Here is a 19,186-nt window from a genome sequence, read left to right on the forward strand (position 1 = left end):
TTTCATTTTTGGAGACAACCAGCACCAGGTTATTGCAAGCTGACAGAAAGTGATCGACTACCACTGAGTTAAAATGTAAACAATGACAAAAATGTGTTTTGCTCGGCGCTGCGCCAGCGATACTCCTAAGGTGTTTTTTTCTTATTTCCTCAAAACAAATAAAAACAAAATTTATCCAACGGAATCGTTCTAAGTGAGCAGAATTCCCTCAGGGATTTGGACTTAATTGGAGTAGTACTGTCCAGCCTTTACCTTTTGCTGGATCGTCACCTCACTGAAGATCTTTGCGATGTTCTTCTCTTTATCTCTTTTCTTTTTAATCAGCCAGTTCTTCTCTTTATCTCTGAATCGGCCGATGTCATGGCGTACTACCATCCTGTGAGGCACAAACTGTTCATTTTCATTGACCTCTGCTCCTTCATTGACCTTAATTAAGTAAATTAATTAACGTTGATTAATTAATAAATGGGGGGGGCAACACAAAAATTATGAGAAATACTCATAATTTCATTCGCATGAAAGTCTAAATGCTATTTTTGTAGTGTTTAAGTTAGTGAAATCTTTTATATTGTGTAAATGTGCAATCAAGTCAATATGTGGGATACTGAATAAATGAAAGAATGATTAAATTAAATCAGCATGCAGAATAACTTTTTGTGTAAAGTTGAGTAAATAGCTGAAAGTGCGTGGGAAGTCGGCGGAAGGCGGGACTTGGCGGAAAGACAAGACAGGACAGCGAGTGCACTTCACCACAAGTCAGATCACAAAGCAAAATTAAACCGAGCAAGCGTCTCGGTTACAAAGTAGCCGCCGAGCGAGCTCGTTTTCCTGCGAGGGAATTTGCGCGTCGTCGCTTAGGAGTCTCACAACCAACACAGGCTTGAGCGACGGTAAGATTTATTTATTTTTTTCTTGCATTTTTGTAACTTGACAGAAAAAAAATCCAGCAGTATAAATATTGTAATAACGCAGAAGGTTTGGAGTTTTTTTTTCCTCGTGAGATCTTTAGCAAAGGAAAAAATATGTGAGCGAAAATATATTGAGGTCATAACCGCGAATGTCATTTTAAATGTCATTTTATATGTCATACGTCATTCAATGGAACAAATTGCGCGAGGATAAAAAGAATGATTTTATTTGTACTGCAGACATATGCAGACCTGGGCGTGATTTTATCAAACGACTTTAAGTTTTAAAAGCGACGTCATCGCACGTGAACCAAGTCACCCGTGTCAAGCTACTAAACTCCGAGTGTGCGTGTGTGTGTTCTTGTCTTTCTATACTTGTGAGACCCAATCATTGCGTAAGCACATTCTTCTTGCATACCACGAGCTTCTTTCTCGTTTACTGTTAATTTCAACATAAAACAAAAAAAAAAATACATTTTGAGTTTTTAAACAACCACTTTGTTCGCTACCTTTATATTAACGCAAAAATGGGAAACACCATTTTCCCCTCTATTGCTGTGCGTGTGTTGTTTTTTTTTCTATTTTGTGTGATACGGTCATAACATTTCACTGTAACGTGTTACATTTTTTGGGTGGAGACATTTTGAATCCTCAACATAATCATAAATAATTGCGGCGAAAACATAAAATGCCCGGGGGCGTAGTAACAGAGGTGGGGGTTACTTTAGAATAATATGACTCAAGTAAAAAGTAACTTCCGTTTTTTTTTTTTAAATCAGAGTATGTTGCATTAATACATGTGTGTTTGTATTAAGTGCAATGTGAAGACACACATGGATATACGAAGGCTCAATCATGCTGCCAGCTTGCAAATCTCCAAATAGGTGAGTGACACAAAACTTTTAAAAGAAAAGTATTTCTTCACCAAAGTGCAACCAAATCTTTGCCAACAAGAGTCTTATTGGTAATAATCAAGTTGTAATGACACCATCTGCCACTAGATGGCAGGTGTCACTTAGCAGCACTTCTGATACTTGAGTTTAATGAATTGAATTGGTTCCTGAGCTACAGCAACACACCCCAAGAGGATGATGAAACCATGAGCGCAGAACAGCGAGAAGCAAACGCCCCCAAACTGGACTCCTCCTCCCTTTACAACCACTCCGGCGCCTCCACCCGGCTCGGCCCGCAAGGTTCGGAGCAGGACAGGGAACGCAACCCAGACGAGAATTCCTTCTCCGGCCTGAGCTCCTGTTCCTTCCCGCCGGCTCCGTTTCCGAGTCTGGCGGACGGCAGTTGGCCTCGGCAGTCCAGTTTCTCCGGCGAGTGGTCGGGATATCCCAGCAGCGGACCCCCGTACGGCTCGGACCCCACCGAACTCTGTAGCTGCTGCAACCAGAGCTTCCGGTCCGGACACATGTTGAGCCTGGAGCAGCCGTGCTCGCTGCGCTCCGAGCCGCCCAGCCGGCACCACACGCTTCCGCCGTACATGTGCTCCCCGCCGGGGGCCGCCTGCTGGGCCCGGTGTCCCTCCGACACCCCGGCCGGGGGCCCCGCTAAGCTGCCGTGGCATCAGAACAGAGCGGCTTACGCCCCGCAGCAACGTGAGTCTCAACTTGTCGCTGCACACATTTTGCTACGCTTTTCTCAGCTTTGTTGTTAACACACAGGTGACTGCAGACCTCCTTGGGAACGATTCACCCCGACGTGAGTTCATCTTTGGAATTCTTTCCACGTAAACAAACCAGATCATAGGATTCACCGATACATACGTCGCAGCCTGCTTTGCTAAATATTTTGTTTGGCAGGGGCGGCCACAGCATTCCACCTGCGGAGAAGCCGCTGACGCAGAGCATGCCGTTGTCCCTGGAGCAGAGTAAGTAGCTCATGTGACTCTGGAGAGAAGCGTGATTGGTCATCTCGCGCTAAATCACATCTACATGGTCGCAGGGAGGGTGTTCGTCACATATGAGGCGGACGATGACGCGCATGTCAACGAGATCATCAATTTCGTGGCCCTGCTGCGACATAATGGCTTCGACACTCACGTAGGACATTTGGAAAATGTCACCATACTTCCCAGTCCAGAGTGACCGAAATATCAAACATGCTGCTTTCAGATTGACATATTCGAGCAACAATTCCGCAGCATCAGCAAGATCGACTTCATGGAGCGCTACCTCAGCGAGGTGAGTTGCCCCTCTGGGGTTTTGGTCAGCAACGCAAACTGACTGGCATCGTCTACCCCCCTCAGAAAGAATACCTGATTATCATCATCATCAGCCCCAAGTACCACGAGACCGTCACGGCCTCCCACGTCAGCCCCGACAACGACGAGAGGATGTGCAACACCGTCTACATCCACAAACAGGTCCCCGATACAGAACCCCGACAGGAACTTACCTCTCGTTGGCTTCTTGTTGATGATTCTTTTCTGTTCAGCTTCAGAACGAGTTCATCCAGAACGGAAGCAAGAATTTCCGATTCATTCCCATTTTGTTCCCTGGGGCAAAAAAGGTAAGATTGAATGTTCTGGACTGGATTAAAAGGAAACCTTGGGGAACCCTTGTGGTTACCCCAGCAGTGAAGCAATGGATCCAACCTCATCCACACACTATAATTAATTGTAAAATGTAAATATATATTAAAAGCAAAATAGTCATTAAAGTAAAAGGAAGTAAAATCAACAGTTTTACCTGTGAGTGTAGAAAGAAGATAACCAACCCTCTCCACGTTGCCCACAGCGTCACGTCCCCAACTGGCTGCTGAACACACACGTGTACGGTTGGCCGCGGGACCGCGACGACATCCTGCGACGGCTGATGAGGGTTGAGAAATACAACCCGCCACCCATCGGAGAACTGCCCACCATCGTGTCCATCCCTATATAGAGCTTTTCTCAACAAGCTAAGAAGATGAAGAGACATTTTTTGTGACTTCAACGGTTAAGGGCTCCTGGGATTTTGGATTGGACTTTTTTTTTTTTTTACATTGCCTTTGTAATGTTATAGGAAAGACATGTTTAATAAACTTGTTAAAAAAATATTTTAATGGATATAAAAGTGTGGGGGAGAGAAGGGGGAATTTAAGAAAATGGAGGGAAGCCCCAACAGCATCTTTACAAACTTGAGACCTGTTTTTTTGCCCTTAACTTCAAAAAGTGCTCTTTTCTTTCGAAAAACCACGATTGGGCTGGAGGGGGCGGGTCTTGCGGTTCTTTCATTTCCCACCTGCACCTAAATGGGGTCATTTGCTAGCTGTTGACATGGCACGGCAAAAAAAAAAAAAAAAAAAAAAAAAAGTGGTTTAATAGTTTTATTTTCACAAAAGAGGTAACACTGCAGATGCTCATACAGACATCATTAGAAAAAAAAAAAAAATCTGAATACAGTGTTTTGTCTGTATATTGAAAAGTACATGAAATAATATTAATTTTAATAACAAAAAGGGACATCTGTAATAAAAGTGGATTACAAAGTGACATTGGATGTAAATACGTTGCGTTTAGGATAAGTACAAACAATGAAGTGCTATTTGTTCCAAAGCTACAAAATACACATGAAAGCGGGAAGCAGGTTTTATTTCATGATCTATTTTTTTTTTCCAAATTTCCTTCAAGGAAAAAAGTACTATAAAATAAGTTACAGTACAGTGAGTAGCTTTGTGTGTGTATTTTTTTTTTGTTTTTTAAATTTTTGTTCCCATCTGGCAAGCAGAAGACACTCGTGCAGGAATAAGAAGAGTTTCTTCATGACACGCAAACTCTTCTTGACTTCTTTTGTGTGTGCGTGTGTGTGTGAGTGCGTGTGAGGCAAGTAGCACAAATACTTCATGTCATGTGACGCGGGAGGGGGCGCACGTCACACGTCGTCAGCCGGTAAAGGAGGTACGTGTATGTTGAACCTTGGTCTGGTGAAAAAAGCCATCTTCTCTCTATGGACAAATTTAACCCGAGTCACAAATACTGCCGGAAGATGCAAATTTGAAAAGTTTCACGTTTTAACGTGATGGGCGGCAGTTATGGGCCATAGACGCTTTTTCTATTCTCTCCATTTTGTTTCTATTTTATCATCAAATATCTTGGCGAAGATCGACTTGGCGTGATGAGGTTGGTTTGACTGACCTGAAGGTGTGAACGGGAAGCGGCTCCTTGTGGCTCTGCCCCCTCATGTGCAGAAGCTCTTTGGACGCCTTCCTCAGCCTCCTGCCGACCTCCTCCTCCTGACGCTGCTCCTGCTCGCTTTGACCCGCCTGCAACCACGGAAGAAGCGCTCACGTCACGGCAAGCCAAAACTAAAATTTTGCTCCTCAGTGGAACGTGCGTCCGACCTGTCTGTGAGCCTCTCTGAGAAGACAGCGGAAGCGTTCATCCCTCAAGGCCCAGTGGGGCAACTCTCCAGGTTGGCGGGGTGGCGGCGGCGGCTCCTCCAGACGCAGCTTCAGCTCCCTGAGGGCGTTCAGCTCCTCGCTCAGCTGCCTCTGGCGCGTCCTGCAGGCCTGGAGGTCCAGCTCCAGGTCCAGGGAGGTGCGCGTGGGCTGCTCGGCCAGCGAGGAACGGTACGGCTGCTGCTTGTAGCGCAGCGTCCGCCGCTCCAGCGTGTTTCGGACAAAGGACGTTTTCTTTGGTAGGGTGGAGCTGTCGCTGTCGCTGCGGTACAACTGCGGCAACACGTGAAAAATGAATAAATAAAGTGGCATATTTGATTTGTAGCATGTTAGCCATAGCAGCTATTGCTTAGCATCACGTCAAGGTGGTTTGTTTGAACGAGTCTGGAACGCGTTCATTATCACGTACATACTAGGCGGATGATTTAAGCTTTACGAGCTTCTCTATTTTTACGAGCTTTGCCGACATCTTTTACGAGAAGCTACTTACCCTGCAGACGTACTGACTGCGAGCTCCGGGAGAGAAGGTCTGTGAGCGCACAATGGTGCTGCCGCGCATGAAGGGCGCCGCGTGGCCCCAGCGAGCCCCGCCTCTCTCTTTGCCTCGCACTCGCACCGCCTCGGCAAAGTGTCCTTCCGTCATGGTGGCCTTCTCCACCTTCAGCACGGCCACCTTTCCCAGCATCCGTTCGCTCGGCATGCTGTTGCTGCAGCCGCTGTCCACCGACTCGGCCTGCAGCCTCGGCAGCGGGTCCGAGTCCGGGTCGGCGTCAGTGCGGGACAACAGGCCGCAAGAGCTCTCCTGGGATGATAAGAAACCCATTTCAAGACAAAAATCCTAAAACAGTAAATGTTTGAGCAATATACATTCGTGGATTTGACTCTTATTATGAAATCATCTTTACCGGAGCTCTCTGTCTGTGTTCATCCTCAGGCCCATCGTGAGGTCGCCGCTGACCCTGACCCCTCAGATCAGGTCTCTGAGGCTCCGCCCCGCTGAACATTTGGACCCTCAGCCAGTGGTAGACCATCTCTGCACTCGCCTCGCATTCAGCCAGGCCCACCTGTGCTCTGCCCTACACACGATTTACAACCATCGTTTTCTAGAGAAACAATTTTTTCTCTCCTTCGACCTACCAGGAGCTCCTCCTGAGCCTGCGGGCCGAGCGAGCACAGGGACAGCTGCAGGGCACAGCCGGCCAGGGCGTTGACGGGCACGGGAACGCGAAAGCCTTCGTTGAAGCTCACGTGCGTGTGTGGCTCCAGAGCCGTGCAGCAGTAGAAGGCGCAGGCCCGCCCTGCGTCCGGCGGAATCAGGTGCACCTTCACGAAGCTGAAAATACATTTTGACAATAATATTATAACACACTTCTGCACTCGTCTGACAAATGGACAACAAAACCAGAGTGACTGGACTCACACTTTGTATCCGTCCCTCACGACGGACCTGCTCAGATTCCTGAGCTGGAGAAGATGAAGACGCAGGGACTGGGAGGTAGACTCCCACCTGGAACGCAAACAAGGAGAATGTGCAGGTGAAATTTGGAAAAATAAAAATATCAATAAATACAATCGGAAAGTACAGTGAGAAACTCCAATTTGAGCTCAGGCTATGACAGTGGCGCCATCTGGTGGCAGGCTGTGACGAGTCTCATGCTTTTCAGTTAGGAAAAACAAGTTTGGGTGGGTGACAATTACTCACACAGTTTGCTAATGTGGCCCCCCTGGCGTTAGTATAATCCAGATTTATTTGAAGGAGATGTCACAACTTCTCAGTAAGCCACAGATTGGCCTCGCCATAGTTGCTCTACGCAGAGGATAAAGAATATACGGAGGGAAGGAAACTCACAGCAGTCCCAGCTGGATCTGCGTCGGCTCTCCGGCCGACCACATCTGCTCCTTCAGGTAGGACATCTCTTCAGATTCCTCCGCTCTGGTAGAAAGCACACGTAATATTTTTTATAGCTATACTTGACTTTAAATCCATATGTCCGTGTAGCCTCCACTCACCTCCTACCCCAGGCCTCGAAGACGCCGCTGTCCGTGGCCAGAGCGTCCTCGGAGATGCCGGCCGAGACCCTCCTGGTCCTCCTGCTGCTTCTGCTGCCACTGTTGCCGCGCAGCGTCACTCCTGCGCATGACAGTTGAAGTGTGCGTGTGAACGCACAGACCCACGGTCGACCTTTCCGTGCGAGCGGGCAAATGTTTGCACAACGCACGGACACGAATGGACGGACAACATATGTTCCCGTGTATGTGTGACTGGAACGTGGAACCATCAAACTGAGAATGTTTTTTTTTTTTTAATTACTCACCAGTTGAGTTGAAAGGCCCCTGAGAGCTTCCGTCTCGGTGGTTCTTAGCGTCCGCAGGGTACGTGGCGGCGGCGGCGGCGAGGGCATCCTGGGCGCGCAGACCCTCCAGGAGCCCGCGGCCTGCCTGCTCCATGTACTCCTCCGTCATTTGCGTCAGGGGGCAGTCCTGAGACGTGGAGTGGTAGGGCGTGTCCATGGGCGAGCTGGGCGGCGACAGCGAGGACAGCGACGAGCGTGACGACAGCGAGGCCAGCGATTGCGGCGTGTCGTGAGCGCGCTTGGCCTTGCTAGGCGCGGCCGGCTCAGGCGTGTACGTGTCCCTGGACGCCGCCTCCGGGGGCGGGGCATAGCGCAGGTGGGCGTCGGCCGGCTCGTCGTGGCGCTCGTATTGCGGCACGCCGTAGATGTCGCTGAAGCTGATGGAGCTGAGGGAGCCGCGGCTGGACGCCAGGGAGCCGCGGCTGGACGCCAGGGAGCCACGGCTGCTGCTGGACGACACCGTCAGGGAGCTGGCGGATAGGCTGGCAGACACGCAAATGAAATTTCAAAACGGGATGAAGTGAAGAGAGCTTTACACCATAACACACCTCTTGAGCTGCGAGTGAAGGTAGGTGGTGATACGCGTGGCCTCCTCCAGTTGTCTCAGCAACACATTTCTCTTCTCCTGCTGCAGAAGTCTGGACACAAACATTAAGCAGTTACACGGTGAGTCGAGTCGAGTCGAGTCGAGTCGAATCGAGTCGACGCTGACCTCTGATTGGCTCCTTGACTCTGTGAGCTGTGAGCCCTCTGCACTTCCTCCTCCAATCGGCAGCGTTCCTCCTCCAGCTGGCGCAGCGTCTCGGGAGCGGGACTGGGTTCCGGACTCTGACCAGGATCAGGAGCCCGATCGGGAGCATGAGCCTTCTTGTGCTGCTTACTAGCCATGATGATGTCGTGCAGAAGAGCCTCCTTCTCCCGCAACAACTGCATGAAATCTCGGTCCCGGTCGGCTTCGGCTCGGCCCGACCAGCTCTCGCTGTCTAGCTGGGCCAGCTGGTGCTGGATACTCTGCACCCTGGTGGACACGTAGGTGACCCACACTCATTAAATAAATATTAGATATTTTTTAGGTGGAAGTAAAAACATATCGGAAAGACGCTTACTTCTTCTTGGCCTCCTCGTACTGCCAGTTGACTTTGACTTTGTCCACCGTGTGAGAGGAGTCCTGTAGACAAGATGGCCGTCAGTGAACGACTCACAGGTCCGACTCACGTGAGGATGAGGGTACGACCTCTCCCATCATCATGTCCGTCTGACAGCCGGTGTCGCAGTATTGCTGCTGATGCTCGCCCGCCACCGTGGCTCCGCCCCCTCCGCTGCTATTGGCCACCTCGCCGGCTGCGTCACCCACAGACAAGCTGCTCTGGAAGTTCACCGTCATCTTGGCCAGGCTCTAAAATGACACAAATATTGATTGTAAATCGTCAAGGAGCTAATGAAGGACCGAAGAAGTTGCAAATAAACAAATGAGAATTTGCCGGTGAGTCACCAGCTTTGTCATGTGGGAATTCTTTTTTTTCTTGTCTGGCGGAATGAGTGGAACGCGCCAGCTGACTCACACGTCTGGGAAGACGTTGAGCAGTGAATGAATCGCACCTGGATGAGGTCCTGCCTCTCCTTCTCGCCGGCGCTGATGGCCTTTTTGATGCTGCGCAGCTCGTTGAAGATGGCCTGGGCCTCGTCCAGCTTGTAGTTGGTCTGACTGCACGACATCTTGCGGTCGATCCTGAACCGGGACAAAAACATTTAAAGATATTTTGGATTATATAATAAAAGATAAATCAATATTGATGACAAAAAAATTCTCGCTGATTTTAACCCGAGACGAGTTTTAGGACTGGAACGTGGTCATCCTATTGTTCAAGCTGCTTTTCAAGTTTTCCTTTCAAAAGGTTTCCTCAGTACGTATCCAGTGTCTCCTCTGTCACACTGTGCTTCAAAGTTTCTTTTCATCATTGAGCTCCAGAAAAACAAAACGGAACCAATCTGCCGCTGTGGCCCTGAGGTGAATCGGCTTATGTTCTATAGCGTGGTTGCAAGGGAGGATAGGGGGGTGGGGTGAGGTGGTGGGCGCCCTCCTCCACCCCTGTCACCGGGTCTGGCACGTGGCCGCCGTGCTCACCGCAGCCCGCTTCCTTCACGGCCCTTCAACAGCAGGTAGTGTTCAGCCAGCCATCAGGCAACAAGACCTGCTTTGTTCAGACCCCCAACACCCCCCCGCTGCCTCACCTCCATCACAAACCCCCACCACGCCACACACACTAGCAAGGCCGTGGAGTTTATATGCTTATAAGAAGGAGGGGGGGGGGGGGGACCCATACTGAAAAAAAAAAAAAAAAAGAAACATACTACTTGAGTTAAGCTATACGTCCTGAGAATGAAGTCATGATCCAAAAATATCATTGGGTGTAATTGTGAACGACGGCAATCTGACTCCAAAAAGGGTCATTTTAGAAGAATAAAATATTTACAAAAATAAAATAGAATTAAAAAATATTCTAGGAAAAATGCAGTTTTACAAAAATGTAAAAAAGTTGTAAATTTACAAGAATAAAATTCTACTAAGATTTGTAATAATAATTAAAAAAAAAATCTAACTTTCATGAGAATAAAGTGTATTCTCTTTCATACAAATACAATTCCACACAAATGCGCAACGACGTGAACAACGTACGTAATGCCCCGATCTCCGTTGAAGATAAAAGGCTCGATTGTGTCGGCGAGCGAGTCAAAAGTGTGCGTTTGATCTGATGCCACACAGTGTGGACGACCTATTGGCCACAACAGCCCGAGGTGGCCCCCGCTCTCCACAAACACAATGCAAACATACACACAATGCGCAACAAACACACACACAATCTGTGCAGGTTATTCTGGGAACGTGTGCAGTTGTGTACATCTGGTAGATAAGCGAGTCAGGAAGTGCTGAGGAATTTGCTCACAGATATCTCGCTGTACTGTTTTCCAAACTGTGCACCCCCCCTCTCCCTCCACTTCCTCTCCTTGGCTCCCTGCACTCTACTGGTGCATCCTCTTCCTGAGGTGGGGACCCCCCCCCCCCCCCCCCCCACTCAACTCCCACTCCCTTTTCCAGGGACCCTCCATTTGCAATTACTCAACGTGCTTTTATTCCCCGTCCTGTAGGCGGCAGAGCTTCACTTTCTCCCGAGACAAAAAAGAAAGCGATTGTCGTTTTGTCGTGCTGTTTAGCGAGTACGAGTGAACAAGTAAGCGGAAGTTAGCTAGCCTCTAAAAAGCTAGCTTTTTTTTTTTTTTAATGACAAAATTGTGTTTCAGTGTTTTTCATCTTTTGAAAGTGGAGAGTGAGAGAGCGCCAAGGGGAAAGGGTGGTGAGGAAGAAGGGTGTTGACGAGGAAGGGTGGCGGTCACACTCACTCCTGCAGCGTCTCCACGCCCATTTCCTTGTACTGCAGCTCCTGCCTCACCTGGGCCAGCTCGTGCTTCAGTCGGGAAAGCTGCAAAGGCCACGAGGACCGGGAAAGGGCAGATCATTAGGTTTCCTCTCCATTTAAATTGCACGCTCAGCACTATCACACCCACTGGCTGCGTGCCACTTTTTAAAATTGGAATAAAAGCACCAGTGAGTATAGTAAATGTTTAAAAAAAAATCCAAGACAAAGGAAATTAATTCGTCTCATTAAATCAAATTATTGCAGATTTTCACAATTTCATAGATTAACAGGATAATTCACCATTTTACATTTTAATCGCGATGAATGAATTTCCCGAAAGAAGAGAAAAGCTTCGTGACCGCCGCCCGTGTCATTTCATTATTCATTTTTTTTTTCTTTTTGGGGTCAACTGACGAGTACAGCGGCGTCATGCGGATTGCGCTGCCCTCGGCGGCGAGGTCACCGTGAGGCTACGCGGACAAAAGTATTAGGACACCTAAAGGGAGATGAATGTGCTACATTAGCGTCGTATAGAACCCAAAATATGAGCCGCCTCGCCTCGCCGTGACCTTTTGATGTTGAGCTCATCCTCATCCTCGAGAGGCCCCGGGCCACGGTATCCTGTCGGGGCAACACCCCGCCCGACCGATCGGCCGCCCGCCCAGCTGCCCCCCCCCCCCCCCCCTCTGCCCCGGTGGCAGCCCATTGTTCTCCCTTGATAATGACTCACCCGCTCTCGCCTACAAGCCACTTCCACTTTGATTTGGTCGGGGTCGTATTTCGCGCCTGAGGACGAGCCGGAGATCGCTGTGGACACACACACATGAGAAAGAAAGCAGAAGTGAGTTGCGGCTTGCTGAAAGCAGAATCTGAGGTGAAGATGAAACCAAAATACAAAAATAAAAACAAATAAAAATAATTGGGTGTTCCAGATGTACTCTGACATTCAACTTGATGTGAAAAGGACGACCAACGATTCTCATGGTCATTCGTCGTAGCCTTTTTTTAATGTCGCCGACCACGCTAGCGTCTTACCGCTGCTCGCAACGGAGCGGCTGTCCTCGGAGAGCTCGTGGAAGAGCAACATTTCGCGCTGGGCCAGCTCCAGACGCTGCTGCTTGACCAGGTACATCTCCTTTTTGGCTCGGAGGGCCTCCTGCGCCACCACCAGGTACTCCTTCAACATGCGCTCCTGCTCCTGCCGCCATTGGGTGCGCGGGTTCTCGATCTGGGTGGTCTCTGAGGGACGCCACAAGGGGAGACCGCCACCAGTGAGACAAGAGACTAAACCTGCAGGTATCGGGTACTCGTAGAGGACCTCAATACCAGCCACCCGATACTTAAGGGGGAAAAAAGTACAGATCGCTGTGGGCTACTCACTGTTGATGTGGTCGATGTAGTAGACGCCCACTTGCTGGTCGTAGACCTCCTCCCAGCCGAGGGGCAGCTCATCTCCGACGCAGTCGGCGAACGTCAGCGGCTTGGTGATCCTGAAGAGACGACATTAAATCGGACTGATTGATTGATTGATTGACACTCCAACCAACAATACAGTCCAAAGTCGCAGTCGTCTCGATCCTTCCAATGAGGCAATAATTTTTTTTTTCTCGTTTTTGGAAAACATTCAACTATAACTCAAACCAGCATGTCGACAGGTGTGACTGGTCGCGTGTCAGGCAGGTGACAGACAGGTGAAAGTGCGCACGCACAGACAACAAGGAGGCAAACACCTCATTTCAAGTGTTTGCGAAAGGTAAACACACTCAAGTCATGTCTGCACACACAAGTAGGAGGAAGAAAAGCCGTTCGAACAGCAGCTACCACGTTCGGGGAACTCGTGTCATCTTGGGAATTGATCCCAACGACCCAAACAAAATAAAAAACTTTAAAAAAAAGACTTAGAGCACTTTACACATTTCTTGACGGAGCCTTCCAGTCTATATTTTGGACGATTAAATTAATTCCATATCAGCAATTGTCAGCAATCTCAAGCAATTTCATTTCTCTGGTTGTTGTTGTTCAACGTCACCGCCTTGAGGGGGAAAAACATGTCCGCTCGGAGATTCTAATCATACTGCATGTGAATGTTTGCTTTGTTCCGCAGTCTTGTGACGGCGTGGTCACTTCTGTCTCTCAAAAACACACACACACACACACACACACACACACACACACACACACACACACACACACACACACACACACACACACACACACACACACACACACACACACACACACACACACACACACACACACACACACACACACACACACACACACACACACACACACACACACACACACACACAAGGCAGACGCGCATATTTGTACATGCAGCAAAACGAGTTGTCATAGTGACACAGTGACTTCCAGTGACCCCGTATCATGGACAATAAAATAAAAAGTCTTTAATTTAATCTCAAAATAATTTTATAAAAGTATTTTAAAGCGTTGTGTGTGTGTGTGTAACATTCCGTGCACACATTCCATACATCGGTGTGGCGAAAAAGAGTTTTCTGAAATTAGCCGAGGCAAACTCGCAAGCATGTCCAGCTGTGGAGCGACGCTTTTGCACCTTCCGTGAAAAATATATTTAGTTGTCAAGAGACATTTGCTAATTCTAGAATAATCCGGCCCGGAGGATATTTCCATCCCGTGCCAGCCGCTTTTTGCCCGGCGACAGGGTCGCCCGCCGCTGGCGTGAGAAAGGCATGTGAAACTGGAGTCCAGAAATTCTCCAACAAGCGGAATCTCCTCACTTTTTGTTAGAAGACAAATATCAATCCCAAATTAAATCTCATTTTTTAATTAGCAACCTGGAAGCCCCCCCCTCCCACCCCTTCTATAGCTGGCCCACAAAAAAGGCCACAAGTGGTGCCGGCCTCAAAATTCCATTGTGTGTTTAAAAAAGAAACGTGAAAACAACTTTGGGAGGAATGTCACTCACGCTCGGGCCTCGTCTGAGGCGGGCGGGCGGGCGGGTGCAGGATTTCAGAGCTCGGCTTAAAGCAGCTGATATGCAGACGGAACCTTTATGTGTTAAATCCGATAGAAATAGGCCTCCTAAAAGTAGCGGGGAGAAGCGATGAGGCTGGGCTGGGAATAAGTGTCGCTGCTCTTATTTGGCCAGGAGAGTTTCGTGGAAAGTACGGCGGAAAAGCCCCAGGTTCCGAGTCGCTTGTTTGTAGCGCTTTTGCTAACTAGCGTAGCATCACAACTGGGATGAAAAAAGGGGCCCAGTTAGTGCAGAAGAAACTACAGCCCACTATTATTTTTAATAATATTAAGTTAAAACTACAAATTAATTTATACTGTTGCTATTGTTAGACACTGACTGTTCGATTCAACGGAATTGGAATCGAGTCGTTCGCCCGGAGCACAGCTAAAGCGTTGAGGGGACGACTTTTTGTACTTTTCAATAAGAATTGCGCACCAACGTGGAACAATAGAGGCCCTGATAGCTCGCAGAGTTTGGCATGTCCTGTTTAGGTTGCATTCTTCTGAGCGGGGCCCGTTCACGGACAACTTTTGGGCCTCCGTCACTCTTTGACTCCTTAAAACCGTATTTTTTTTCTCCCCCCAATATATACAAAATGCAAAAAATGGCTGAATGTCCAACATGAAAAAGTTTGAAAATAAATCTATTTAGGTCACTTCACAGTCAAGATAGCACGGATGATGAAAAAAATAAAAAGAGCACACGGGCCAGATGACATGGAGCTCAAGCGACGCCCCCCTTGGCACATAATGAAAACACTGTGGGAAGCAAAATAAAAGCGGGGTTCAGCGCATGTGAATAACCTCTGGGCGCCTGCGAACACAGCTCACCCTTTCCAGAATAATTGAATTTGGTGTGCTTTGTGCGCCGGCATAATGGCCTCCCTTTGCCGGGCGCAGGCTTGCATAACAGAGCTAATAGAGGGGGCCCGCCGGGACGGGTTGCGGACACGTGGGAACCACCCCACCGCGGCCACTCCCCCTTACACCCGCTTCTGACGCTTTTTTTCGGAGGCTGCGAGCGAGCATTAGTGTTGAACATGCCAAGCGTGACGCTCATTCCACTGGAACAAAAAAGACCCACGCAGCGGCGTGAGTCGGCAATGGCGTCCCCGAGTGAACTGAGACCCCCCTCGGACAAGCAGATGTGATTATATTCATTTAAATATAAATTGTACCAAAAAAAAGAATTTTATTACAATTATTATTTTTGAGAAAATACAAAATAATTATTCATCCAATTATTTTTATTATTTAAACCCTTAAAAAATCTGAATTATTATTTGAGGAATGTTTTGAAGTGGTCTCGACAAGGTAAACAAAAGCCATCTGCTCTACCGAGGAATCCCTTCTGTGCGTTCTTTGCACCTTAACCCAATTTTTCGCAACATGCCGCGAGCTCACGCAAACATCCAGTCAGCGAGCGCACGCCAACGCCGGGCGGCGGCATCATGAATCGTAACAACCATTGACGATTATGCTTGGCCTTCAGTGGCTCTTGTGTTTTTCGCCAGCGGGCCAGTCAGCAGACTCTCGGCCTCACACTCATCAGGAGACCAATCTCGCTGTCCTTGCAGACGATTTTTATTTTCCCACATAGTGGAGGCTGTTTTATTGAAGAACAAGAATCCTGATTTACGGGTTTTTCGAGACGCCAGTCGTTTTATGGACGATTTTTTTTTTTTGCTTTCGAACAAAAATGTGAGAGTCACAACAAGCGGCAATTTGGCAGCAACGTGTCGACATATCTAACAACACTCAGATGTATGGATTCTTTATCCTCTGCAAAGAACAACTTTATGGCGAGAGAGGTGTTCAAATCCGGTCCTCGAGGGCCGCTACCCTGCATGTTTTAGATGTTTCTCTGCTTCAACACCCCTGATTGAAAGGATCAGGATGGTTATCAGGCTTCTGTAGAGCTTAGGGTCATTGAGGGAGGGAGGGAAAGATCTAAAACATGTAGGGAAGCGGCCCTCGAGGTTTGGACACCTCTGTACAATTAGCATTTCTGTACTAACGGCATTTGTGGTCACAAATCACTTGCGAGTGACTCGATCAATCCGGTCACGGTAACGCCGCTTGCAATCGTCCAACAGAACTAACTGCAGGCGAGTAGCAAAAGAATGTTTGGAATTTTCGCCATCCGTCCATTTTCAACAGGGCTTATCCTGTTCAGGGTCACGGGGGGAGGCTGAAGTCTAACCCAGCTGACTTAGCGTACGAGGTAGGACACACACCCTGGACTGATGACCCGTCAATCAGGCGACTCACACACAATCATTCACACTGACTCGCAATTCGATTCTGCTGGGAAGAGTAGAATCGGCAAAAATGATTCTTTTCAAAAGTCCTAATATCCGTTCAATGACACCAAATCTGAACGATTGCTTATAAAATTGTACGTGTTGTATTTTGATTTATTGAAAGGTCAACATGGGCTTGGGAAAGGAGCCATTCTTTCAATGGAGAAAATCGATGAATCACTGGAAAACTGCTGATGAAGCAAAAACCAGGTTTTTCTAATCGGGATGACGCGCAACTTCTGCATTCATTTGGTTTGAATCACTTGAAACGAGACAAGAGTCATATTATGGAAACGTTTAAATAACTCGTACGGCCTTTGTGATGTATTAAAGCTTTGTCGGGTCGATGTAAGCTCACACTTTGACCATCCTCGGCTGGCAATATTTCAGATTTATTTAAGGATGATTTTTCATTCCTGCTCACACACTTCCCAGTTGGAGCTGGGGGAAAATTCTCTTCCACTTAGGGTATTTTGACGCAAGACATATTTTGGGATTTTTTTTTTTTTTAAAGTGAGAGGGGGAGCACAATAAGTATCTTTGAATCGGCCCGGCTTCGAATTTCCGATCCATCCTCAAAAGTGCTCGGTGGATTCCCAGTCCCGGTTGGAGGCGCGCATCCTCCCCGCGGCTTTTCCCAGCGGCCCAACTTTAGCAACATTCCTGACATAGTTTTGCCTGGATTTCTGGGAGATGGAGTTTTCACGGCCACGCACACACACGCAGTTATAAAAGTGGCAGTCTCACACACATTTTGTTACATTGGAAAGGATGTAGTGGAAATAAAGTATACAGAAAAAAGGAGGTGATTAAAGTGTGAGGGGAGAGATGATGGAATGCTGCAGATCAATGGAAGACACACACAAATAAATACACACATTCACAATTTGATTAGTTGATCATATTTGGAATAAAGGAGAAAAGATAATCAGGCTCGACTAAAGAGTTTGGATTAATACTGGAAGTCTTTGTCATCAACATACACAAGGGGAGTGTGTAAAATGGGAATGGAAAACGAAAATATTTGAAAACAAATTGTTACTTTTAGGAACAAGGAGGGTTTAGTTGCGTGAGTGATGAAGGAATGTTAATTTGTGTGAAAAGGAAGAACAATAAAATCCCCCAAAGCATCATTCTGACATTTTTTCTTTTCAAGTAAAATGCGTCGAATGACGTATTCGAGTTTCTTACCTGTCTCTGGGGTCTATCCACGACGTTTGCCGAGTGTTATGGTCGATGAAGAACACTCTTCCGTCATAGTCTCGGGCTTCCTCCCATCCGGCGGGCAGCGGTAGCTCGGAGCTCTCTCGCCGCTTGCCGCCGCCGCCGCCTCCGCCCGGCCACGGCATCGCGGCTGGTCGCCGCTGCTGAGCGGAGGGCTCCAGCCCCGTTGCTTCTTTCCTTCCTTCGTCGTCGTCGTCGTTTGCTCTCAGTGTCTCCCCGGGCCGGCCAACCAGTTGCTCCTCTTCACCGCATCGCGGCCCCACGATTGAAAAGAGCAAAGTTTTCGCTTTACAAAGAAAGAGGAGGCGGCGACGGGACTCTCACGGTGCTCGCGCCTCCATGTTGGCCTGATCCCTCCGCCACCATGTTTCATTCCTCCGTGTCCTTATTCGGGCCGGGGGTGGATTTGCATAAACGGACGGACGTGCGGGGCGAGCTCGGCCACTCTTGTCCAATCCCCTCCTCTTGTCTGCCTCCTCCGTGTCCACTTTAAAACAGCCCCTCTTTAAAAAAAAAAAAAAAAAGGAAAGAAAGAAAAAAAGTTGACTTTTTTTAAGTCGGTCACTCGACTTGACTTTGGCTAATTAATCCCCGCTAATAATTTATTATTATATAACATGTTGAATCGTGTCATTAAACGCCGATAATTCCACTTAAATTGTCATTTAATTGACTATTTTGACCATCGAAAGCAAGATTAATGACAAAAAAGTTTCCTCAAAACAAACAAGTTTTCCCTCCGGTGCAAACTCTAAGCGCTTGAATAGTTTTTCATATACTTTGGCACCACCTACAGCACAACATGAATATTGCACCCATTTTCCCCACTCAATGACGTCATGTGTTTTTTTTTACCGTCATGGTAGTTGCCTTTGAAAAAAGTATTTTTGACGAAGAAAGGAGTTGACATCCAGATATCTGTTCTCAAATGCATAATATAAAATTGGAAAGCTGTCAGAAAAATATAACTCAAGTAGAGTAGAGTAGAGTAGAGTAGAGTAGAGTAGAGTAGAGTAGAGTAGTTAGAGACTATTTGTACTCGGTTACTTCCCACCAATGGTGTGTGTGACTGAGAGCGTCACTGCAGTCAGCTGAGCGTTTGTTCTCCACCTGAGGGGGAGTTTATCTCGGCATTCTTATCTCCTGCATGGCTTATGAGTGTGTATGCATATGTGTGTGTGTGTCACATCCATCTCACATCCTAACGGTGATCCACAGCCTCCTCCCACAGGCCGTTTCTCACAGGCCCATATGAACACTCCACAATAGGCCGCAGTGTCACTCACAATGTGTTGTTTACAAAGGCAGCACCATTCAGATATTTTCAGGAAAAACATCTTTCGTAAATTAAATAAAACTAGGGGCTGCTGGTAATCCTACTCCCAAAAGCACAGGTGGGTTGCGCCGATGTGGGAGTGGTCACATCCAAAATCAATTAGGTCGGTTGCAAATGTCCGACGTCGACCACTTCGGCCTGTTTTATGAGTTCGTTTTAGGAAATAATTCTGTTGGTTAATTTGCATTAAATTTTCATGTATCGTAGTCAGAAGGCTTTCGCAAACAGTGATATCGACTTTTTGCAACGAGTGAGCGAC

At 47.8% G+C, this 19,186-nt stretch overlaps 2 protein-coding genes across 5 annotated transcripts; one reads left to right on the top strand and one right to left on the bottom strand.

The window, feature by feature from the left end:
* The first annotated feature begins 721 nt into the window (after nucleotides 1-721).
* traf3ip2l (TRAF3 interacting protein 2-like) lies at nucleotides 722-3,953 on the top strand. 4 transcript variants are annotated; one of them, XM_049719897.1, is made up of 10 exons: nucleotides 722-890; nucleotides 1,724-1,792; nucleotides 1,974-2,512; nucleotides 2,579-2,615; nucleotides 2,717-2,784; nucleotides 2,859-2,956; nucleotides 3,029-3,097; nucleotides 3,163-3,279; nucleotides 3,351-3,425; nucleotides 3,653-3,953. In XM_049719897.1, the coding sequence occupies exons 2-10, from the start codon at nucleotides 1,764-1,766 to the stop codon at nucleotides 3,797-3,799; spliced, it is 1,179 nt and encodes a 392-aa protein (XP_049575854.1). In that variant the 5' UTR covers nucleotides 722-890; nucleotides 1,724-1,763; the 3' UTR covers nucleotides 3,800-3,953. The 4 variants fall into 4 exon arrangements, with proteins under 4 accessions (XP_049575854.1, XP_049575869.1, XP_049575862.1 ...); XM_049719912.1 differs by having other exon boundaries at nucleotides 1,980-2,512; XM_049719905.1 differs by having other exon boundaries at nucleotides 726-890; nucleotides 1,688-1,792.
* Nucleotides 3,954-4,209: 256 nt separating this feature from the next.
* On the bottom strand, nucleotides 4,210-18,318 carry wwc3 (WWC family member 3). Its single transcript, XM_049719871.2, has 20 exons — nucleotides 17,559-18,318; nucleotides 12,445-12,554; nucleotides 12,100-12,303; nucleotides 11,795-11,871; nucleotides 11,048-11,127; nucleotides 9,248-9,377; nucleotides 8,883-9,044; nucleotides 8,755-8,816; nucleotides 8,361-8,666; nucleotides 8,197-8,286; nucleotides 7,610-8,130; nucleotides 7,305-7,425; nucleotides 7,144-7,227; nucleotides 6,715-6,801; nucleotides 6,432-6,627; nucleotides 6,200-6,370; nucleotides 5,785-6,096; nucleotides 5,238-5,567; nucleotides 5,032-5,159; nucleotides 4,210-4,841 (listed from the first exon to the last, which is right to left on the bottom strand). The coding sequence occupies exons 1-20, from the start codon at nucleotides 17,714-17,716 to the stop codon at nucleotides 4,769-4,771; spliced, it is 3,402 nt and encodes a 1,133-aa protein (XP_049575828.1). The 5' UTR covers nucleotides 17,717-18,318; the 3' UTR covers nucleotides 4,210-4,768.
* Between the last annotated feature and the right edge of the window lie 868 nt (nucleotides 18,319-19,186).

This window comes from Syngnathus scovelli, chromosome 10, assembly GCF_024217435.2.
Source record: "Syngnathus scovelli strain Florida chromosome 10, RoL_Ssco_1.2, whole genome shotgun sequence".
Classification (NCBI taxonomy): Eukaryota; Metazoa; Chordata; class Actinopteri; order Syngnathiformes; family Syngnathidae; genus Syngnathus; species Syngnathus scovelli.

Excerpts from the sequence above, each read along its gene's own strand:
- traf3ip2l (XM_049719897.1), top strand. The coding sequence starts at position 1,764 with ATGCTGCCAGCTTGCAAATCTCCAAATAG. Across the intron at positions 2,957-3,028 it reads ATAATGGCTTCGACACTCAC|ATTGACATATTCGAGCAACA; the intron begins GTAGGACATTTG and ends TGCTGCTTTCAG. Across the intron at positions 3,098-3,162 it reads TGGAGCGCTACCTCAGCGAG|AAAGAATACCTGATTATCAT; the intron begins GTGAGTTGCCCC and ends TACCCCCCTCAG.
- wwc3 (XM_049719871.2), bottom strand. The coding sequence starts at position 17,716 with ATGCCGTGGCCGGGCGGAGGCGGCGGCGGCGGCAAGCGGCGAGAGAGC. Across the intron at positions 11,872-12,099 it reads CCGCTCCGTTGCGAGCAGCG|CGATCTCCGGCTCGTCCTCA; the intron begins GTAAGACGCTAG and ends GTGTGTCCACAG. Across the intron at positions 8,287-8,360 it reads AGTCAAGGAGCCAATCAGAG|ACTTCTGCAGCAGGAGAAGA; the intron begins GTCAGCGTCGAC and ends GTTTGTGTCCAG.